This window comes from Meriones unguiculatus, chromosome 15, assembly GCF_030254825.1.
Source record: "Meriones unguiculatus strain TT.TT164.6M chromosome 15, Bangor_MerUng_6.1, whole genome shotgun sequence".
Taxonomy (NCBI): domain Eukaryota; kingdom Metazoa; phylum Chordata; class Mammalia; order Rodentia; family Muridae; genus Meriones; species Meriones unguiculatus.
This window is the reverse complement of record NC_083362.1, coordinates 70,948,863-70,970,727: the sequence shown is the minus strand read 5'-3', so window position 1 is coordinate 70,970,727 and position 21,865 is coordinate 70,948,863. Positions and strand designations below refer to the sequence as shown.

General features: G+C 47.7%; 1 protein-coding gene across 1 annotated transcript; it reads left to right on the top strand.

The window, feature by feature from the left end:
- The first annotated feature begins 1,970 nt into the window (after positions 1-1,970).
- On the top strand, positions 1,971-20,874 carry Sp110 (SP110 nuclear body protein). Its single transcript, XM_021650862.2, is given in 13 exon segments — positions 1,971-2,024; positions 2,027-2,203; positions 3,985-4,153; positions 7,501-7,767; positions 9,160-9,237; positions 9,343-9,426; positions 10,629-10,706; positions 11,834-11,902; positions 13,140-13,289; positions 14,118-14,198; positions 18,450-18,548; positions 18,980-19,122; positions 20,591-20,874. Coding segments are annotated over 13 exon segments (1,452 nt in total). The 5' UTR covers positions 1,971-1,985; the 3' UTR covers positions 20,609-20,874.
- The last annotated feature ends 991 nt before the right edge of the window (positions 20,875-21,865 follow it).

The window sequence follows — 21,865 nt, the reverse complement described above, 5'->3', positions numbered from 1 at the left end:
GAGGGCTGCTATACAGTAAGGCATCCTGAGCAGAGCCCAGAGCATGGGGTCATGTTGGCCTACCCCCCAACACACACACACACACACACACACACACACACACACACACTCATAGTATCACCAGCTTTCTCCCCGACCCTATCCTCTCTGCCAGGATTTCATCAGGACTGAAGACTGTCCATGCACGCCTTCCTGTTTTACACTACTGTGAATTCTTCCTCCTTCTCCTCCTCATCCTCCACTTCTTCTTCTTCCTTCTCTTCTTCCTCCACCTCCTTTTTCTCTTCCTCTTCTTCCTCCTCTTCCTCTTCTTTCTTCTCCTCTTCTTCTTCCTCCTCCTCCTCTTTCCTAAAGTCCCTCCCCCCCTCCGTTGGAAATAAGAAAGGGACAGGACGTCTTAACTTGCCTCTGGGATTAAATTTCTGGAAATACTCACTAATTGCTGTTAAATACTCTAACAACAACAAAAAAAATGAGAGGGGAATCTTCTTTGTATATAAAACAGATAAACAAAAGCTTTAGTGTCAGCTGGGGATGTATTTCAGTGATAAAGCACGTGGCTAAGATGCACAGGTCCTGGGCTCAATCCCCAGTGGTGCCAACTAACAGTAAAAGCACCCTTAGATGATTGCACCATTTACTTTCCTTCCTCCAACACTTTGTCACCAGGAGGTTTTCTTCCTGTTATAACCAACTGGTTATCCCCTCGTGGTCTGGAAGTGGTCAGTTTTCATGAACACCCACAGGAAGACATTTCAGGTCCATCCTGAAGAATGAAATGGGTCCCTAAGCCCAAGTGGTCACTTTGACCTAGGCTATTTTTCACCTCCTTCTTGATTTTATTTATGTGTCATCTGCTTGTGTCAAATGTTGTGAGTGATGTCTAGGTGCCTACGTAGTACCAGGTTTCCAGCTCCCCTTGTCTGGTGGTCTCTTTCTGGTGAGCATGGGCACTACACGGGCTCAGCAGCCACGTAGGTGATCTGTTCTAACCCAGCTCGGTGTGGCCAAGCACTCACTCAGCTGTAAACCAGCAGCCAGAAAGTCGGGATTTGATTCCTGCTCTGCCCCCTCCACATTGCATAATCTAGCACGAGGGTCACTTACCGCACCTCTGTCTGCTGGAACTTTCCACAGATGTGTGGTTTCGATGCCGGTGGCCATCGTGTAATACTTGTTGAACTCAAACAAGTCACTATCTATGAAACCCTCAGAACAACGTCTGGACATAGGATGCACTCAGTGAATGACAGATATTTTCTTTCTTTCTTTTTTCATTCTTTATTAATTACACTTTATTCACTTTGTATCCCCCCTGTGGTTCCCTCCCTCCCGTCCCAATCCCTTCCTTCCTCCACCCTCAGCATGCAAGCCCCTCCCCAAGTCCACTGATAGGGGAGGACTTCTTTTCCTTCCTTCTGATCCTAGTCAATTAGGTCTCATCAGGAGTGGCTGCATTGTCTTCTTCTGTGGCCTGGTAATGCTGCTTTCCCCTCAGGGGGAGGTAATTAAAGAGCAGGCAATTCAGTTCATGTCAGAGACAGTCCCTGTTCCCATTACTATGGAACCCACTTGGATACTGAACTGCCATGGGCTACATCTGTGCAGGGGTCTTAGGTTATCTCCATGCATATTCTTTGGTTGGAGTATCAGTCTCAGGAAAGACCCCTGTGCTCAGATTTTTTGGTTCTGTTGCTCTCCTTGTGGAGTTCCTGTCCTCTTCAGATCTTACTGTTTCCCACTTCTTTCATAAGACTCTCTGCACTCTGCCCAAAGGTTGGAATGACAGATATTTTCAAAATTTACTTTATGGTTTAAAATTCCTTTCAGGATGGTGGTATGCTACTATCTGTCCCTCTCAGGTTCTGTCGTTGCTGGACACTGCCTTTATTTCCTGTATCCACAGATCTTTAAGCCCGACTTTGTTCTGTAGATGGCTCACTGATGCCTGAGGACCAGAATGTCTACCTTTGAGAGCCCATTTCATGCAGAGAGCAGTTCCCCATGCTCCGGACAGCCTTTGCCTCTGTCTCCTCAGCCTACCTCTTTCCCTAGGATGTTCACTGTGACCAAGGCCCTGGAAGAGGCTCTTCTCCAGCACTTCATATACACAAAGCTGGACATCGCCTATGCCATCAACAAGCCGTTTCCCTTCTTCGAAGCTCTCCGAGACAACTCCTTCATCACTGAGAGAATGTACCAGGTGAGACCTGTGGACCTTCCCCAAGGCAGCCAAATCCTGCCTAAGTACATTCGAGACCTCTGACCACAGCCCACCTTCTAGAAAATGGAAGGCCCATCTTAACCATGATCGTTATTGCAGGAGGGAACCATTGGAAGAAAGGGTCTCATGGCGCTTTAGTGGTGACATGGTATATTGTAGGGGCTACCATAGCAAAGGACCACAAACTAGAAAGTTCAGTCTCTTGCAGTTCTGGAGGCCAGAAGGCCCAAATAAAGGTGTTGATGGATTGCCTTTTTCTAGAAGTTCAAAGATGGATCTCTTTCTTGGTTCTGTTTAGCTTCTGGTGGCTGCTGGCAGCTTTTGGAGTTTTTGGACTAACAGTCTGTTGCAGTCTCTTTTCCATCTCCGCATAGTCTCCTCTCTTCTGTCTTTTCCCCTTCCTTCCTTTGGTAAGGACACTTGTGTTTAGAGACTGCTCTAATCACAGTAGTCTCGGCATCCTCAGTTCCATCTGCAAAGACCTTTTTCCAAGTAGGTTCACGCTCACAGGCTCCAATTGTTCTGTCTTGTTTGGCACGAAGGTACCACTCAGCCCATCACAGGAATTGTCCCAGTGTATAAGAATAGGTGGCTCCCTGGTCATGCTGCCATGGGGGTCCCAAAGATCGGGATTACCACTCGGGTTACCAAGCTTGTCAGCAAGCGCCTTTCCCTGATGCGTCATCTTGCAGACTCCCCCGTTCATTCCATGTAGGGCGGCACTGGAGGACAGGGATTTCATCAGGACTGAAGACTGTCCATGCATGCCTTCCTGTTCAGCGTGGCTTTCTATACAGGGTTAGTGTTGGTTGGTTTGTTTGTTAGTATTTGGAATTCCACGTTCAGGAAAATTGCAGCAGCCTTTTCCAAGTCTTGACACAGCTCAAGCTCCTTCATCAGCCCACACGGCACTGCTCACAGGGCACCCAGACGCTCCTGTTTTCCTCATGACAAGCTATGCTTTCCCTCATGACCCCGTTCTCAGTTGCAACTGGCTATTTATTGACTTTCTTTTCAGGGATGGATGCCCTCCTCCTCCAGCTGGGCAGGGCCTCTACCTTGGCAGGGTCCCACCTGGGCAGGGCCTGCCTGTTCCGTTACCATGTCTATCTGGTGATGGGCACCCAAGGACTAGCTAACAGGCCTCACAGATACTCACTGGAAGGATTTTGCAGTCAGTCCTCTTCTCCTGCTTCTTCTGTTTTGAAGATTTAACTCCATATTTTATACTAAATTTCCTCTTAAATTAAAAAAAGATTTCTTAAATTGTGTTTTTTGTTTTATTTTGTTTTCTTTGATATGGGATTTCTCTGTGTAGCCCTGGCTGTCCTGGAACTCGCTTTGTAGACCAGGATGGCCTCAAATTAAAAAAAAAACAAAAAAAAAAAAAACAAAAAAAAAAAAACGCATTAAAGAGCAGACTGCCTGTCTCCTCAATGCTGGAATTAAAGGAGTGTGCCACCAAGCCTGGCTTCCTCGTTTTTTAAATTACAGTCACTTATTTATTTGGAGTGGAGGAGCGCATGTGTCACCGTGCACAGTTAGAGGTCAAAGGACAGCTTGGAGAACATATTCTCTCCTTCCTCCCTGTGGATCCTGGAATCAAACTCATGTCATCAGCCTTGATGGCCAACACCTTCACCCACTTAGCCATGCTCAGCAGCCTAAGAGTAGCATTCTTACAATCTAGAGAGCCACAAATAGAGCTCTGAGCTCCATGAATACTCATTCAAACCAACCCTCTGCTCTGCTCTTTGAAGGAATCCCTGGAAGCCTGTCAAAATCTGGTCCCTCTGTCTAAGGTTGTGCACAAGGTTCTCACCAGTCTGGAGCAGACTTTCCATGCATCACTGCTGCTGACCTTGTTCAGCCAGGTCAACCTCCACGAATACCCAAGCATGGTGGCGATCTTCAGAAGCTTCAGAAATGGTAACGTGGACTCATTTTCTCCAGTGTTTAACGTGTGTACTGCTGCTGCACTAAGGGCCTGGGTTTGTTTCCAGTGTAGAATGGGCGTTCCAATGCGTGCTTTTCCTGTGTAAAGATGTAGACCACACACACTCACAAAAGCAGCTGGAGGGCCAGCCCTCGCTGACTCTGACCTCAGTTTCCCCAAGGTGAATTCCTATATGACACAAATGTTTTTGTTGCAGCTACTGGATGAATTTTGGTGCAGGTACAACTTTGTTTATGTGTTTGCAACAGAGTGTTGTGATGTAGTCCAGGCAGGCCTGAAATGGAATGATCCTGTCTCAGCCTTCTTTCCAAGCTCTGGCATTACAGACATGATCCATCATACCTGTGTTGAAAGTCTAAGGCACTGGACAAACTCTAGGAAACATTACAGTAACAGAAATGTTGGGGATCTGATGTGAAAGAAAGATAGGGAGCTCTAGAGAGGGAGGGAGAAAGAGAAGATGGGTTCATTGTATATCTCTTTGTGACAGTGTGGCTGTCACATTTTATATACATTTTATATCATCTTGTATCATTTTTTGCATCCTTTAAACAACCTGAGGACATCATTAGCTGTGCTTGACAGAAAAGGGAAAGGCCAGAAGCAACTCCCCCAGTCATTTGCTTTAGAACTGAGGACTCCCATATGGATTTTCCAATGCCAGAGCCCAAGACAGTAAGAGAGATAGCCAGCACAAAGGTAGCTTGTAAGGCTAGATGAGAGATGGGAAGCTCACAGAGTTGGGGGAGACAGACACAGACATGGAAGGAGATGGAGGAACGCTGAAACAGGAAGAGCCTGTGTGTTACTCAGATCTCTATCTCTGCCACAAATTGCCAGAGATAATTAACTTATAATGAGAAAAAGGGTTTGGGGATTCTTGCCTGTGACATAGTTTGGGCCTGGAGCAAGGCAGTGTATCATAGCAGGAATGGGTGACAAGGTAAATTGTTCTCTGTGTGTCCTGAAAATGGGGAAAAGGGAGTCTTGGATCCAATAATCCCCTTCAAGAGATGCCCCCAGTGACCTAACACCTCGATGCCCCACCTCTTCAAGCTATCCCCATCGTCCTGTAGTGTCACCCCGGAAGCCTAAGTTTTGAGGGGACATCCAACATCTAAACTATAGCCGTAAGTAAAGGAAGACAGGGAGGGGCTGCGTTAGCAGGTCTGAGTAGTTAAAGTGAGAGTGAGAGAACTGGGCAATAAAGCCACTTGAGATTGGAGAAAAGATAATCAGCAGATTGTCTCCCTGGGCATACTGAAGGAAGGAACCCTAATCAGACTGCCGCGTGACGCTGCACCAACAGAAGACTCCTCCTCAGGGGAGAGACCGTTCCCTAAGAGAGCAGCAGAGGGAAACCTTCACCTGTAAGCCTGGCAGCAGGACCAGGAGAACATGGCCTTGGCTGGCCTCAAGGACCTCCCTGGCTGTGCAGTTCTGTGGGTTTCCTGAGCCTTTTCTTAGCATCCGTGACACTTTCTGTTCACGGGTCAAGGTGTCTTTACTTCAGAAGTGAATGACAAAGAACAGTATTAATAGAAACCATTCCCAATCTATCCAGAGAGACAGCATGCGGAAAGCCTCATGCGGTTGTGGGGATGGGGAGGGAGATCATAGTGTGTTCACATTGATCCTAAGGTGCAGTGGAACCTGCAGGAGTGAGCAGAAACCAGAAGATCAAGGTCCCAATACACACTTTTAAGAAAGTTTTTTTTTTGTTTGTTTGGTCCAGGGAGATAACTTTATTTATTAAAATAATAATAAAAACAAATAAATTATAAAGCAATAATAGAAATATAGGGACCTTTGTTAAAATTATACCTTTCACACAACTAAGTTTTATGAAACCAAAATTATAGAAAATTGAATCCCTGGTTACAAATGTATCCAATTTTATGTGTTAAAAACCATTTTTGCTTAACTTTTTTCCCATTTAATTATTTACTTTTGCTGTCATTTTTTTTTTTCAAAAACATTTCCACATATTTGGTCATATTCTCTCCCCTCCTTCAACTCCTCCTTTCAGATCCTCCCACACTATTTCCCCCAACACTTCATAGTCTGTCTCTCTTAAAAAACCCAAATCAAACCAGACAAACAAGAGACACGCGTAAACACAAGTAAAACTGAAAACAAACAGAAAACATGGAGTCTGTTTTGTGTTGGCCAACTGTTCTTGCTGCGCAGGCCCACCCTGGAGTGTGATTGACATACGCAGTGTCACTCCACTGGAGAAAACGGATTTAATTAGGAGTGGGTTCTTTGTTAGGAGTGGAACTTTATACAGGCCGCTATAGCGGAAGGCGTGGCCCAGATTAAAGGTGGATCTTCCCACCTCAGAAGATCTAGATTCAGGGTGCGCCTTCCCACTTCAATTAAGGAAAATCTCTCACAGGTGGACCCAGCCAGTTGAGGTTTAGTTAATTCCAGGTGTAGTCAAGGTGACAACTGAGAGTAACCGTCACAGTGGGCAAAGCAAAACATCAGTAGGAGGCTTGTTGTTGTTACAGTCATTTAGAAGATTCATTGTGGTAGGTTTTACTCCAGAGCTCATGACCTAGCTCGTCTCAGATCCTTGGTCACATTAAGTGTTAAGTGTGGGTCCCACTTCATAGAACAGTCCTCATACTCAGGCAGCAGGCGGTTGGCCACTCCCATTTGTGCCACATGCTGTTGTGATAACAGTATGTCAAGGAAGCGGGTCCCTATTGGGGTTCACTGCGCTCCTAGCTGGGGGAGACTGATGATAACCTTTCACCTCCGCTAGTGTGCAGAGAGCTTCCATCACTAGGAATGCCAGTCAGCAGGGGTGAAGCTTCTAGTTGAGCAACAGTTTGATGCCATGAACATATGGTCCCTCTAGCAACAGGGTTCTATCAGCAGGTTATCATAACCTGTCTAATAACACTGGCAAGAGCCTGCAATGTGTGGGGACAGGGGGAACCTCTGGTACCCCATTGGCCAGTGACTCAAAAAGATTCAATCCATGACGCAATCCATTCCTCAGATTTGATAACTCCGTTTAAATTCTATGTATGTATGTATGTATGTATGTATGTATATAATTTTTTAGGGTGCTTCTACAGGAGCTGGTTTCTGTACGGTCAACCCATTTTTGGTGGTAGATTGGGGGCTAAACAGCACCGAGTGTCCAAGTGACATAAAAGTTGGTAGGGACACTTGTGATGAACCTGTTCTCTGCACCAGCAGAAAATCAGGAACTCCTCTGGTCCTGTGGGGTGCGCTAGGCCATCCTGTCTGCCAGATAACCTCTGAATCTCCAGGGTCCTGATGTGTGCTCCTTTGCTGATTCCAGTTGCTACTGCCTATGAAGGGAAGAACAGAACCATGCAGACCCTAGTGGAAATCCCAGCTGAGCCAGCAGAAGGGCGCTCCCCCATGGCTCTGCCGCCCCCGCCCCCACTCCAGCCATCTCCTCCGAGTCATCTGTGTTCTGCAACAAGAGCCTGTGAGCCCAGAGCCCCCTCCCAGCAACCCACTGAGATCCTGAAGGAGCAGCCCAGCCTTTCTCGCCCAGCTGTGCCTGTTCCTGGCTTCATTCAGGAAGGAAAGAACACACCAGGCAAGAAACAGATCCTGCCCTCCAACTTGTAACCCTACCTAGGATGCTTGCTCCCTGTCAGTTAGAACTCCAGATTGCTGTCTTTTGTTGATCTGCTCCTTCCTATGCACCGGCTTACCTACCTATCTACCTACCTACACACAACCCTGTCTCAGAAAATCACAAGCATTGTCAGTGGCCAGGGAGGCCCAGGTCTCAGAACACCTTCCTGCACCAACCTCTGTTTTTGGCCTTGGTGCTTCACTGTCCCTGAGCCTTTAGGCCAGCGGTTCGTTCACTCTCCTCCCTTATAGGCCTTATGGCCCTTTCTCCTTCAGCCGCCAGGAGCAATTTAACAGCTACAACTGATAAGGAGAAGACTCGGAGAAGCTGCCCAACCCTTCCCCTGGTACTGTGCAGACTAACCCTGATGGGGCTGTGGGGGGAGACTGTGCACATGCCGAGGGAAAGGCTGTGCTTGGAACCTCGGGAGAAAGGAATGGGCTCGACAAGGGGGAGAGAAGCAGAGGGGCCCATTATAGACTCTGCGCGAAGGAAGCCAACCACCAAAATTCTGTGTGGGTCTGGGGTAGAGCTCAGTGGAAGATGGCTTCCCTGCTAGGTGCCAGGCTTCTGGGTCAGTCCACAGTATATAGAGTCCTCCCTTCCCTCTCCCTCTCTTCCTCCCAGCCCCCACTCCCTGCTCCAAATTGACATCCAGCTTTTCGCATGCTTCCCGAGGAGGTGATTCTTCTGACTGCGGAAGCCTTTGAGTCTCAGCCTTCTTCATTCCTTTTTATTTCACAGTGTGTTAAGAGTAGAACCTGGGGCCCCTTGCATGCTGGACAAGCACTCTAGCACCAAGCAACACCACCAAACCCTTTACACTTAGATGAATTAGACTGTACGACATGCATATGTTACTAACATTATTAGAAAATGGAAAATTTTTCATGATCTACCGGACCTAATTGAGCTTCCAGATTTATGCCACTTGGCTTCCCCAAATCACTGTCATAATAAAGTTTAGTTACACCAAGTATAGCAGGATGTATTACCAAAGATACACATTACAGGTTCCTCGCTCTCCAGGACTGAGAACAAAGGAGCCCTGTTTGAGCCCGGTAACATTTCCGCCACTTCTCGGATACATGTCATTCCGATAAGTTTAACATAATCAGAAAACTAACGACAATAGAAGGTCTCATCATCTACATTAAAAAAAGAAATCCTGTTATTTAACTAACGAGTTGCTAATTAGAAGTAGCTGACTGTTCACTGTCCGCCCTTTGCTACCCTACCTTACCCTGGTCCCTGACTTCCTTACCAGTTAGAATCACGTTTGTCCTTTACCGCTCTGGCCCCTACCTGCTCATCCTGAAAGCCTCAGTTCTTCTTCTTCCCTCTACTCAGTGACCTCCAGGGATCACCAGAGAAAAGATAAGGAAGACTCTCAAGAGATGCCCCACAGTCACTCAGGCCCCGTGTCAGGTAATCTGCCTTTGGCCTTATTGTTCCTCCTTTTCTGGGCATTTACACCATCCATTCTCCTCTGCCAACCAGACCGGTAATCCAAGATTTTCCTTCCTCCTGCAGTGATCAAAGACAACTTAATATCCAAGAGGAACAAGGAAGACCGCTCAGGGACAAGTCCTCCCGGTTCCCCTGGCATTGTGGATGGTAAGGCTGGTTAAGGCTGACTTAACTCTTGGCAGTCTTGATTGGAATAGGTTAAACTTGCCTCTGCTTTCCTACCAAGAAGAAAAGGCGTTTAAATCCTCTTTGTCCCTGCTCTCACCACCATCTCAACCCAGCTACCTGGGGCTCACCCAAGCTTGGAAGGTAGAGTTGTGGGAGAGCAAGAAGGCAAGACTGGGAAGGTAGATTTATAGAAACCACCAATCACAAAGCCACAAAGTCCCCCCGAATACCTGCTAGACTTAGACTCTAAATGATTAAGGTGTCAACAGAGACGACTCCTCAGCCATAGGGAAGTGTGGTGGGCGCCAGGAGGGAAGGGGACAAGGCAGGGCTGGACTGGGCGCCCTCACTGCTGTGAAGTCATCTCAATAGGTAATGCTCAAAACGGCCCCAACAAAACACAAGACAGGCAAACAGAAAGCCTGTGTGTCCCCCTGGTGGGTGATGCAGCCGGTGTGGCTGGCCCTCCTTCCTTGGCCCTACCCTGACTGTGGGAACTGTCCCTCAATGCTAGTCAATTCTTCGTCGTGTGGAGCTCTAAGAATATATGTTATTAAAATGATACGAAGAGAAAGAATTGACTTCAAAAGTCTGAAGACAGTTTGTAACGTGCCTCAGTTACCTGACCCTAAAGAAGCCAGAATTTAAGACAATTTTCATGGTGTTGTGTAAACAACAGACAGTCTTAAGGAGATGAAGCTTTTTTATCTGTTATGGTTTCAAGTCCCTCTGCTTCTCTTATTGCACCAAAGCTAGCAGAATTTCATAATGCATTTGCTATTAGCAGACAAATAGGTAATAATAACAAGGTGGTCAGGGAAGGAGAGGCAGTTCCATGCCTAAGAGTGTTCTTCTTAAGGCTGTTCTTCCAGAGGACCTGAGTTCAACTCCCAGCAACCGCATGGTCGCTCATAACCACCTGTAACTCCAGTCCCAAGGGCCCTCTTCTGGGCTTTGCATGAACCAGTCATGCATGTGGTACCAAGACACGCATGCAGGCAAAACGCTCATACATGTAAAATTTTTACCCCAATAACAAGGTGGTCAGATCAGGGCAGAACCCAGTGGGCTGGCAGATCCCTGCCTTCTCTCCCTACAGTTTGAGTTCCCAGACGACTTCCCATCACACCTTCTGCTCAGTCCATTCTGAGCTCTGGCGTGGTTTCTGTTTCTTTCGTTAGTGGGAAAAGATGACTCTCCGGCACCAAATGACCTGGAAATGCCCCCAGAAGCACCCAGACCTCCTACAAACAAGAAAGGTACAGACATCCTCTCCCCTGCACTGTTTCCTGTTCTTCCAGCTGTATCGCATCCTAGCATCCATGATGCAACCAGTGTGCGCAACCGCACTGTTCCCGCGTTTTCTTTCCATTACACCTTCCTTGTCAAAGGCCTTGTGAACCAAGCCTTCCTCAGAACGGCCAGTCTCCCGTTCCACAGCTGCTTGGTGTGCCTGCTGCCCTAGCTGCAGTTAGTCCTGTTAAGTCATGTCCAGGCAACATCTGTCATCCTTGACCTACACCTCACCGTGGCAAGCGGGACGAAGGGCCACCTGACCACCGACTTCCTAACCCACCATTTTCTCGCCCGTCTTTTCCTTTGAGGTGTCACCATTCAATTAAACATGTGTTCTTGGCCCGGCAAGATGGCTCATTGGCTAGAGATGCCTGCCACCAAATCTGATGGTCTGAGTTTGATCCCTGACACCAACATGGTGGAAGTACAGAACCAACTCAAGCAAGTTGTTCCCTGACCTCTGCTTGTATGCCTGGCACATGTGTCCAACCTCCACATATCAATAAATGTAATCATTATAATAGTGATGATAATGACGATGATGATGATAATCACTGTAACCTCTCTCACACTGTCATCTACTGCTTCCCTGGAAGCCTCCTAAGCCTTTTTTTCTCCCACTTCAGATCCTGCTATAGTCCTGGATGCCTTCAAAGCATCATGGATAGCAGACAACCTGCCCAATATTCCCGCTGCTCAAGTCTTTATCTCCTCACATCTGATTTTTTTTTTCCTTCACAGATTCTTGGTTTCTCGTGTCCAGAAGCCATTCATAGGTCCTTCCATGATCCAAGCCTCATTTAATTCCCAAATAACTAATTCAAAGAATTCTTATTTTAACACTTGACCTTGAAATTTGTTTCCTCTAGTTCCACCTCTGACCTCTCCTTCCCAGCTGATCCTTTAAAAAGGTTAGGGGTGAGGTTGGAGAGATGGCTCAGGGTTCACACACACACATGCATACACACAATTAATGATCAAAAATATAATTTATAAATAAGAAAAACTGACAGATCTGTATGACTATAAAAGACTTTGTATTCTTTCTTTCTTTTCTTTTTTAATTCTCAACTGTATTCTTTCTTCTTAGCCAAAAAGAGAAAAAGAGGCATCTCTTCAAACTCCAAAAGAAGACAGCAGAAAAAAAGGTCTTCACAAGGTGAGATGAGGGCTGGAGGAGGTTGGAGGAGGCTTCTGCAGGCCTTAGACCCAGAGGAGAAGGGACAGAGATTGCTCAGAACCCAACGGGAAGGCACACAGGAGCACTGGGCAGTGCAGTGGTCTGGTTTTAAATTCTGCCAGACCAGTTTTGCCCCGAGGAAACAGTGAACTAGAGCATGCTGGAATCTATTCTATTCTATTCTATTCTATTCTATTCTATTCTATTCTATTCTATTCTATTCTATTCTATTCTAATGGCAGGTGACAGTCAAGGTGAAGGGTGGAGAGTGTCAGGGTTCCTCTTTATATGTACACAAGGGTGACAACCATCCTTCAAAACTCAAGGGGAAGGATATAAACCTTGCTGCTTTCACATAAAATACAAAAGAGCCCTGGGTACTAGCCCTGAGGGGCAGCTCATAGGACAGGCCCAAGAAGAGCTCTGGAGAGGTGTCCTCCTGCCTGTGGAGTATGGCTGTCCTGTGGGCAGCAGCTCCCAAAGTCCCAGAAGCATAAAGTGCTGCTCCCTCAGCTCAGTGAAGCTTCCCAATCTACAAGTCCTGACACTGCCTGAGCCTCTGGGCCCCAGCCACCCCCTCCAGCGACACTCCGGGGAGCTGCATTCAAAGCAGACACCATGCCTGTCCATTCTGTGCTTCTGTACACGTTGCCCACAAGAGGAGCCTGGCACCTCTGGTTGTTGTCTGTCTGCACATAGGTACTACATGGAAGACCCTTCCTCCCTGCCTAAAGAATCCCAGGCCTGTGCCATTCTGCTCCCATAGGGTCAACTCGTGGTTCAGGAGTCTTAAAAACAGGAATCAGAAAGCAAGCTCCTCCCATTTTACCTACAATTCTTCCATATTTATCTGGTTAATTTTTTTTTCCATGACAGGATTTCTCTGTGTAGCTTTAACTGTCCTGGAACTAGCTCAGTAGTCCAGGCTGACCTCAAACTCACACAGATCCTCCTGCCTCTGCCTCCCAAGAGCTGAGGTTAAGGGACTACATGACCACTGCCCAGATATCTGGTTAATTCTTATAAGAGCTCCTGGGGTGAGGACATATAGTGATCTGGGGGAGAAAGCATGGTGCACATAAGAAAGAGCAATAAAGAAAAGTGAGGTGGGGGGTACAGAGATCTGGAAGGGAGGGTGGAATGGGAGCCTGTGAAGGAAGGAAAAAGTGCACTGAGGACCTCCACTTAAACCATTCACGAGCCTGTCTTGGCCCAGGGGTGGCCTCACCTGGACATGGAGTCCAAGAGAAGCTCAAGATGGTGCGTCAGAGGACTCTGAGGAAGAATGACTCACCTGGGAGCTTGAAGATGGTGACTAGGTCTCAGAAGGCAAGAACTGGATGTGCCCAGACATCCAGATCACAAGGTAAAGCTGAGGGTAGGACCTGCCACTGGAAAGGCTCAGTGTGGGAGGGTCTGTTAGAGCTGGCACAGGGGTGGGGGGATTCAGGACCTCAGGACCAGGAGAGGGAAGTTCAGAGAATGAGGGTGGGGTGTGAGAGGAGCGAAGAGCAGCAGTGTCTGCTGAAGCTGAGGAGTTCTGTTAGAGGCCTGACATGCTCACAGCCGCACGTCACCTCAGCTGAGACCCAAGGCAGAGGGTCTCAACACTTGAGATTTTACAGCCTTGGGGACTGCTTCCTAAAGCCGATGTCTGTGTTGCTTCCTCTTTGCATATTGTCTGTAATTAAAACGAGCAATTTTTACATCTTTCTTTAAAGTGAAATAACTTGTTTGGCCATGGAAGTGTATAAAAATGTACTTCTGAAGCACAGACAAAATCAGAAGATTGGTGTCAATCCATGTTCCTGTAGGTCTCGGTAATGTTGGGCTTCATCAGCCTGGCCTCAAACTCAGAGAGATCCACCTGCCTCTGCCCCCCAAGTCCTGCCTCCCCATCTCAGGGGGATCTTCTACTCATACAAGATTTTATAGTGCCTCAGACATTTGGAAAGTGTTGAACTGTCTAGTGAGAGAGTTCACAGGCACACACATGTTCTTGGGACAACTGGGCAGTTTGGGGATGTGACACAAGCATTTGGTATTTACTTCTCACTTTCTCACCCTTGTGAGAGGAGGTGACCTGGAGCCCACAGTCCTCAGCTTGAAGTATGTAAGCCCATTCCAGGGTCAGGAGACCCTCACAAAGCTGCCACATGCAGGAATGGTGTTTCTTTCTTCTTTTTTCTTCTAGAGGTCAACAATGAAGCTTCCAAAGCAAACGGTAGAAAGAGGCCTCAGAGGAGATGCAGCATTCCGCCGAGAACCACAGGAGGTGAGGATGGGGTGCGGTGGGTCTCAGAATGCAGCCAGCCAGCAGACCCCACAGTCAGAGCTGCACTCTCTAAGCCAGGCTCCACTGCCCTTTGTTTTTCATGACCACTTCCCTAAGGAGCCCATCAGGTTTTTATTTCCTCACCGTAACCTTCCCGTGATAACTTAAGATTACTACTGTATACCCATGCACGGGCCCTTTGTGTGTGTGTGTGTGTGTGTGTGTGTGTGTGTGTGTGTACGTACGTTTTTTATCTTAGGGTTTTTTGTTTGTTTTTTTTTTTTTTTAGTTTTTTGAGACAGGTTTCTCTATGTGTCCTGGCTGTCCTGCAATTCACTCTGCAGACCAGGCTGGCTTTGAACTCACAGAAATCTGCTTGCCTCTACCTGCAGAGCGCACCACCAAGCGTGGCTTTTTTCGGGGTGGGTTGTTTTTTGGTTTCGGTTTGGTTTTTGCCTTTTTTGGTTTTGTATTTTATGTGTATGTGATGTTTATCACCTTTTCCCCTCCTGAATGAATCAATATCTGCCCCACTGGGGGCCAGTGTCACTACTCTGAGAATCTGTCTGAGAGCATTGCTTGCTCTACACTGAAAATGTCCAGCTATGAGTCAGGGTTGTTTCTAGAAATCTAGTCTCTGGAGAGACACCCCAGAGTGCAGAGCACTGGCTGCTCTTCCAGAGGACCCAGGTTCGATTCCCAGCACCCACGTGGTGGCTCACAGCCATCTTTAACTCCAGTTCTAGGGGATGCAGTGAGCTTTTCTGGCTTCCAGGGGCACCAGGCATGATCATAGCACACAGTTCTACATGCAAGCAAAATAAACCCACACGTGCAAACATTGCACTGTGCATGGGCAGCCTGCCCCATTGTGAAAGGACTTGTGCGCCAAAGTGTGCGTGTGGAGGTGAGAGAATGACTTCGGTGGAGTCATTCTCCCCTTGCACGTCTGTTTGGTCTCTGGGCATCAGAAGGGTTGCCAGATGTGTGGCCCCATCACACATCTCTGGCGCACAAAAAAAAGTGCTGCCCACGGTAAGAAATGAGCACCTACAGAAGTGTGGATTCTTCTGTTTCTCCTCCGTGCCCTCCCCCGTTTCCCCGTCCTCTGTCTTTGTCTTTCTTTCTTTTCTTTTTTTTTTATTCTTTTACTCAGAACCCAGGTCGTTCAAGTAACTGATGACTCTTTTATGTTCCGTACCTCCGTGGCGCGCAGGTGTGCTAGCTCCCTGTAGCAGCCAGCATCTCACTGCTTTGCAAAGTCCTGTTCTTCAGGTTGGTTTTCCTTACTGCACTATAACTGCCCTTTTATTACATAGGCTGCAGACTAATCGGCTATGGAGGGCAGAGAGCTGTGTACTTCCCCCTTCTCCTGCTCCTCCCTCTTCCCTGTTTCCTTCCTCCTCCCTCCCCAGGGACTCCTCCTTCATACACACCCAAAACAAATCCCATCTTCCTGTCCCGTCTCTGCTCCGCACCCACAGAAACCACCATAAATAAATCACCTCCACAGGAAAATATCCTCTGTCCAGGGTCTGGGGCGTAGATCCTCCGAATGTGACCTGCCCCAGGGTGCCCTGGCACTATATGCCTCATGGCTCTTTCGGAGTTTTGGTTAGTTGTCTGTGTGCCTCCTGTTTACTGTGTGAATGGCGCTTGAGGTCACTGAGTCTTCCTTTCTGAATCAATCAGTCTTCTTTTCTGTCCTGTGTCCGGCTCAGGCTCCTTGGTGCCTCTTTTATGATTAAACAACTAACAAATCAGAACACAAAGGAGGTTAAGGCCACATGAATGCTCGCATCGCGGCCTATGCTGCCCTCTGCTGGACCTTATGCAGAGGCCTTGGACAAGATAAGTAGTTATGTTGACAAAGCTCTTTCCTGTCATCATCATGATGATGAAACTCAATGAAAAAGGTAAAAGACTCAAATGAGCTAAAATCCACTTAGGTGCTTGTGGACGCTTTGGTCTTTACAATGAAAAAGGAAATAATCCCAGATGCTTCTTTAGTCTTTTCTATGGAACATTTGAAGCAGGAACCCAGACCCATGCTAACCTTTGTCCCTCAGCTTAGCTTCTACCCTGGGCTGCAACTTCTGGGTTGGGCTTAGGGTGCTTCTGCTATGAGGAGCACTCCTGAGCTATTTTGGCTTTTTAAAAATAATGCTTTTTCTTTAGAAATGTCCTACAAGCAGAGGCAGACAGATCTCTGTGAGTTTGAGGCCAACCTGGCGTATGTCGTAAGTTCCAGGACAGGCAGGACTGCTACACAGAGGGATCCTGTCCCAAAAAAAAAAATAAACAGAAAAAAGAAAAAACCAACAACAAAAAAAATAACACGTGTACACAGCATGCTTTGATCCAGCCTACCTCTTTCTTCCTGCAGCTTCCCCTGACCTCCAGCCCCTCCCACCTTCACACCTCACTGAGTTCAACTAGTATGTGAGTGGGGTCACCCACCAGAGCATGGATAACCTACAAGGTACCACACACCCCATCAACTGGCAAGCTGCTGCTGCTGAGGCATCTTGGATGACAAAGGGCGAGCTCTGGCCCACCTGTCTCCCAGGGTCAGCTCCCTCACTCTCACTCTTGCTAGTCCATGTGTGAGCCTCCGCCCATCTATTAAGTGGGTGAGCCTTGCCTTCTTTTTGTGAGGATGAATGATACAATTCTTGATGTTCTCGATCTGTCTAGAGCGTCCCCAGCCACCCCACCTCCACCCTTCACCCTCACCCAGGCCCTTGGTTCACAGGTCACTCAGTGCTCCTGTCTTCGCTGGGCGGTTCACCTTCTCCTGTTTGACCGTTACCTGTGTTCTGGATGTACCCAGGAGCTGGTCCTTGGGTTGCTAATTAGGTTTTTTTTCCATCCCACTGCCCCCCTTCCCTATCAGGCTTCCTCCTTAGATGCTCTTCACTTCAGGAAATTGTTTCTAATCTTTAATTGCTTACTTGCAGGCTCCTGGTTGTTTGCTCACACTAATGAGGGTCTAAACCAGCTGCTACACCTCCCTTAGAATAGGGCTGATGCTGACACACAGGCTGTCCCTTAGGCGCCATCATTAAGGTCCTTTTGCTGAAACGGGCAAATGAGGCTAAGCCAAACTCAGTACAAATGAGAACTTAACAGAGGTCTGCCCTTAGTGGTAAGGTCCACGGCTTTACAAGTCCTCAGACCTGAAGGCCCATCACATTTGGGGGACAAGGGGTACCTGCGACAGGGGAAAGAGGGAGGGATGCTTGTGGCCTGACCCTCCATTGTTAGCTTACTGCTCACAGCACCCCCAAGCCCCCACTGCCCCTTCATCTGTTGTGAGTATATTCAGGAGCAGCTGTCTTCTTTAGAGCTATGCTTTCCATAGGGAATTAGCAAAGATGTTTCCATGGAGATAGAGAGCCGTGGAAGATCCATCCCCACACTGTGCTAATCTGCCCACCCTCCAGAGTTTTATAATGGTAATTCAGTGTTACCTGTAAACTCTGCTCCTCATTCAAAGGACCCAGTAGCACCAAACTGGGTATCAGCAACTTCAGTGGTCCTTCCAGGAAACTGCAGAGCCAAGAGTCTGCCTCTGGCTCCAGATTCTCATCTACTTCCATATTTGAGAGGATCCTGGAGACAGGCAGTGGGGCAAGTCAGTGACACCCTTATCTACATGCTAGCCCGGATGCCAGCGTGGCTCCTCCTAAGCTGGACGTCCTTAGGGGCTCGTTGAAATAACCCCTCAGTTCCAGTGAGCCCCTCCTTCCACCGTGCAACACTCCTGACTCCATCTTTCCAAAGTAATTAATGGTAATTAGCACCTTCCCATCAACATTATTCTTTCCTTTTCCCAATAACTGTCTTTTGTTCATGTACATTTTTCTTTTACTCTTTTGATGTTAGAGGCGAGAGAGAGGTCCAACGTTCCTATCTTACATCAGCCTCTGACTCAACTCAGACATTTACAGCACTTTCCTCCATCCTCAAGAGACAGCCCTGCATGAACTCTCCCGGAGTGAGGTCGGAGGGGAAGGAAGCAGGAACTACCAACAGCTGTTTTAAACCTTTTCACAAATGTTCCTCTTGGTTCTTAACCTGAGGTCCCTGCTCGGAGGTTCTGGGCCGCCAGATCTTTCCAGGTGCAATTTGCAGATCCCACCCTGCATGACCCAGAGTTGTAACTCATCAGCTGGCGACGACCGTGGGCATTATCTTTCGGCGCTGACCACTTCTCTGATCCAAGTCTGTCTGTTCTCACGCTTCCAGGAAAGTCCAGGGACGACACTGTGGATTTTCTTTCTCCTACACTGCCTGTGACCTGTGGTGAGGCCAATGGGATTTTCTTCAAGGAGAAACGGAAGCAAGGTGAGTGAGTGCCTGCTCTGCTGCTGTTCTGGTCCCTGGATGATGGCTGAGCTGGAAGAGAAGAGAGTACTGGGGACACACCCTGCTAACCAGGCTGCAGGGGAAAAACAAAAGCAACAAGAGCAAAAATGCTTCCCAAGGAGTTTGCAGACTTTTCCATAGGAGATGTGTCCGTGATGTGGACACTGTCCTTGCTACAAATAGAGTCACAGACCTGCAGATTCTGTCCCCTCCCCCACCATAGCCTGTAGGGATTATGGTCCCCTGAAGCTGAGGGAGGAACCCAGATTCCCCAGCTTCTGCTCCCACCCCTGAGGAATCACCTCTTGCACTGGGAAGGTAGAAAGCCATAATGGGGAGGCTCAAAGGGTTCATGGTGAGTTCACGGAGGATCCAGGTGGGTCCCGGAATGGCCTGTCCTTTTCTTACAGGAGTCTCAGAGAAGTGCATTCAGAATGAGGCGGGTGCTTGGTTCACTCCGAAGGAATTTTTAATTGAAGGAAAGAAGGCCAAGTCAAAAGACTGGAAGAAGGCCATCCTTTGCCAGGGGAAGACATTAAGATCCCTGGAGCAGGTATTATAACGACCAAAGGTGATGGGTTCAAATCCTGGAAGAGTGAGTAGAGTATCAGTAGCAAAAACATAGACAAATTCCTAGTGTGGCTCAACAGCATGGCTTACGAAGAGCCAGATATACAAACAGAAAGAGTTGTAGTTGACAAAGTTAGAAACACAGATAGATGCACATGAGAGAGAGAGCGAGAGACGCAAGCGGAATGGGCTGAGAATTTCAACGCAGAACAAGGTTTTTGTGATCGAGTGAGAAGCTTAGCCTGGTGAGGTTGAGGACGTAGATTGGAAGGAAACTAGCTGCAGGCAAAGAATTCCCTGTGTCCCCAGTCTGACAAGCCTTTACCGAAGGCCCAGTTCATGTGGACCCATTGAGACGTGTCCAACCACCTCAGCTGTGGCAGTCTCCCCTCCACGAAAGGGCCCTCTGTGTGGTCCTCTCTTCCTAGCCTGTAACAGTTGCAGAAGGCGTGAGTTGTTGTGACGCCTGGACGTAGCCTTCCGGTGATCTGCGAACCATTATCACAGGCTGCCGCCCCACCTCTGTGTCCTCCTGGGGCATCTGGGCTCGTTGTACACTGAGCTGGACTGGAGGGAAGCTTAGCTGGGGTGGGTGGTAGGATCTCCGTTGACAGTGAGTGCTTGAGAAACAGCCTTCTTGGGAGACAGTTCATTTAACTGGGGAGTGGGTAGAGGCTTTCAGGATGAGCATGCGTCATTGGTTGGGGCCAGGATGCTGGGAAGGCCTTGTTTGTACAAGGAGGAATTCCAGTTGCTTGCTGGACGTGACCGTATAGAGGTGGGTTGAGTAAGGCTGCACGCACCAGGACATACAGGCCCAGAGGAAGGAGGGAACAGTCCTACTCCTGCTCTTCTCAAGACAAGAATTTTGGAGTTTGGACATGCCACAACCTGACTCTTGCTGTGTGCCAGCTCCCCTAATTGAATGGCTCCGAAGCCTCACAAAAGAGTGGGGCCAGTGAAATGACACAGTGCATTCTGTGCAAGCCTTACACACAACCTGAGCTTGATTCCCCAAACCCAAGGAAATGTGGAAGGAGAGAACTGATTGCACGAAGTTGACCTCTGACATGTGCACTGTGGCATATGTTCCCCCCCCATAATAATATATGAAATTGTTTTGTTTTGTTTTTCTAAATAAACGTCAGACATCACAGAGATGAACATGTAATGATTTTTACCTGGAGAGGAAGAATGAAAAGAGAAAGTGGAGCAGGGACTAAGAAAGGAGAGCTTGGGCCTTGGGTTTAAGTAAAGAGGAAAATTACTCAATCACTAAGGGAAATTAAAATTAAAAAAAAAGCAGTTAGGGGAAGCTCATTTCTCTCCCCACACTGTGGGTTTTATAGCTAGTCTGATATCTAAGTATTTCCTAAAAAGGGGAAAAACATTGAAATCTACAAAAGCAGAGCTTCCAGAAAAACGTCACTTGTCAACCTCTTCTCTTTCAGAAAGGGCTTTTTCTCTGAACCTCCAAGAGCAAACCTCAAGAAAAGGATGACTCGTGGATGAACTACTGACTCCTGCTGTGCCACTGTCATAGGCTCCCCGTGTCTAAGCTTTACCTTCGAGCCCCTGAGTGTCCCAGCTCTGAGACCTATCATGTTTGGGCAAGGTGACTTATCACAGCTAGCCCAGCACTGGGGTACTGCTCACAGTGATGCCTTTGTTCACAGCTGATTTGCAATGGGAAAGTGTATGAATCCTGGAAAGTAAAGATAAAGCTTTTGTTGTCTATGTGCCTTAAAAAAGATATTGCTATTAGGATGAGTACAAACTAAAGGTGTCAGGAGGAGAAGCCTTTAGTGCAAGAAGCAAACAGAACACCAAGAATTGCTCAGTGGCTCACACTTATTGCCTGTGAGGAAGGTAGCTGAACCCAGCTTTGTCTGCAGAGACCCCCTTCCCCTCCAGGGCAAATGACCACTACCTGTCAGCTCCACTAACTGTCAGCCTTCCTTGTTGTGTCCTTGATGTGCTCTCCAGGCTTGGTCCCACCTGTGCGCTTCTTTCAAATGAGAACTTCCAGGAGAGGTAATGCTGTGTCTCCTCCTTACCCAGGATACTGGCCCCGCCTTTGGCCAATTTCACTCAAAGTTTAAAACAAAGACTCCCCCTGTATCAGTTATAACATAAACCATCCTTTTTTATGCTGTTCGGAAGACACTGGGATCAAGGATACTTAATGTGTGGTTGATATCCGATTCTACTGATATTATAAAATATGTTGATAGGCACTGGGTAAACTTTTAAAACAAATATGTATAAAATTCCACAGGCATTGCCATGGTATTAATGTTCCCTACCAAGACCTGTGTAATCTCTTTCATTAGTTAGTAGAAGAGTATCGTTCTGGAACCCAGGTCCTGCTTCTTCCCTTTGGGGTATCCAGGCGCCAATGTGGTGAGAACAAATGCTGGACTCAAAGGAACGAAGCTCAGCCAGATGGGTGGGTTAGCAGGTTTGGGAGTGAGTGCCTGGAAGGGAGAAAGCCTTCTCTGACACAGCTTTCAGTGATACGTTTTTTTCAGTGACACAGCTCTTCAAGTGATGTGGCTCTTGTTACTGGGGAGAATAAGGGTGCTATTATAAACCTTGGGGAAATGGGTGGAGGTTTTCATGGCGAATGTACACCGTTGGCTGAGGCTGAGGTGCTGGGAATGCTCCTTTTGCATGGAGAGGAATTCCGGCTGGACATGTTCTTGTGGGGAAACCTGAAACCTGGT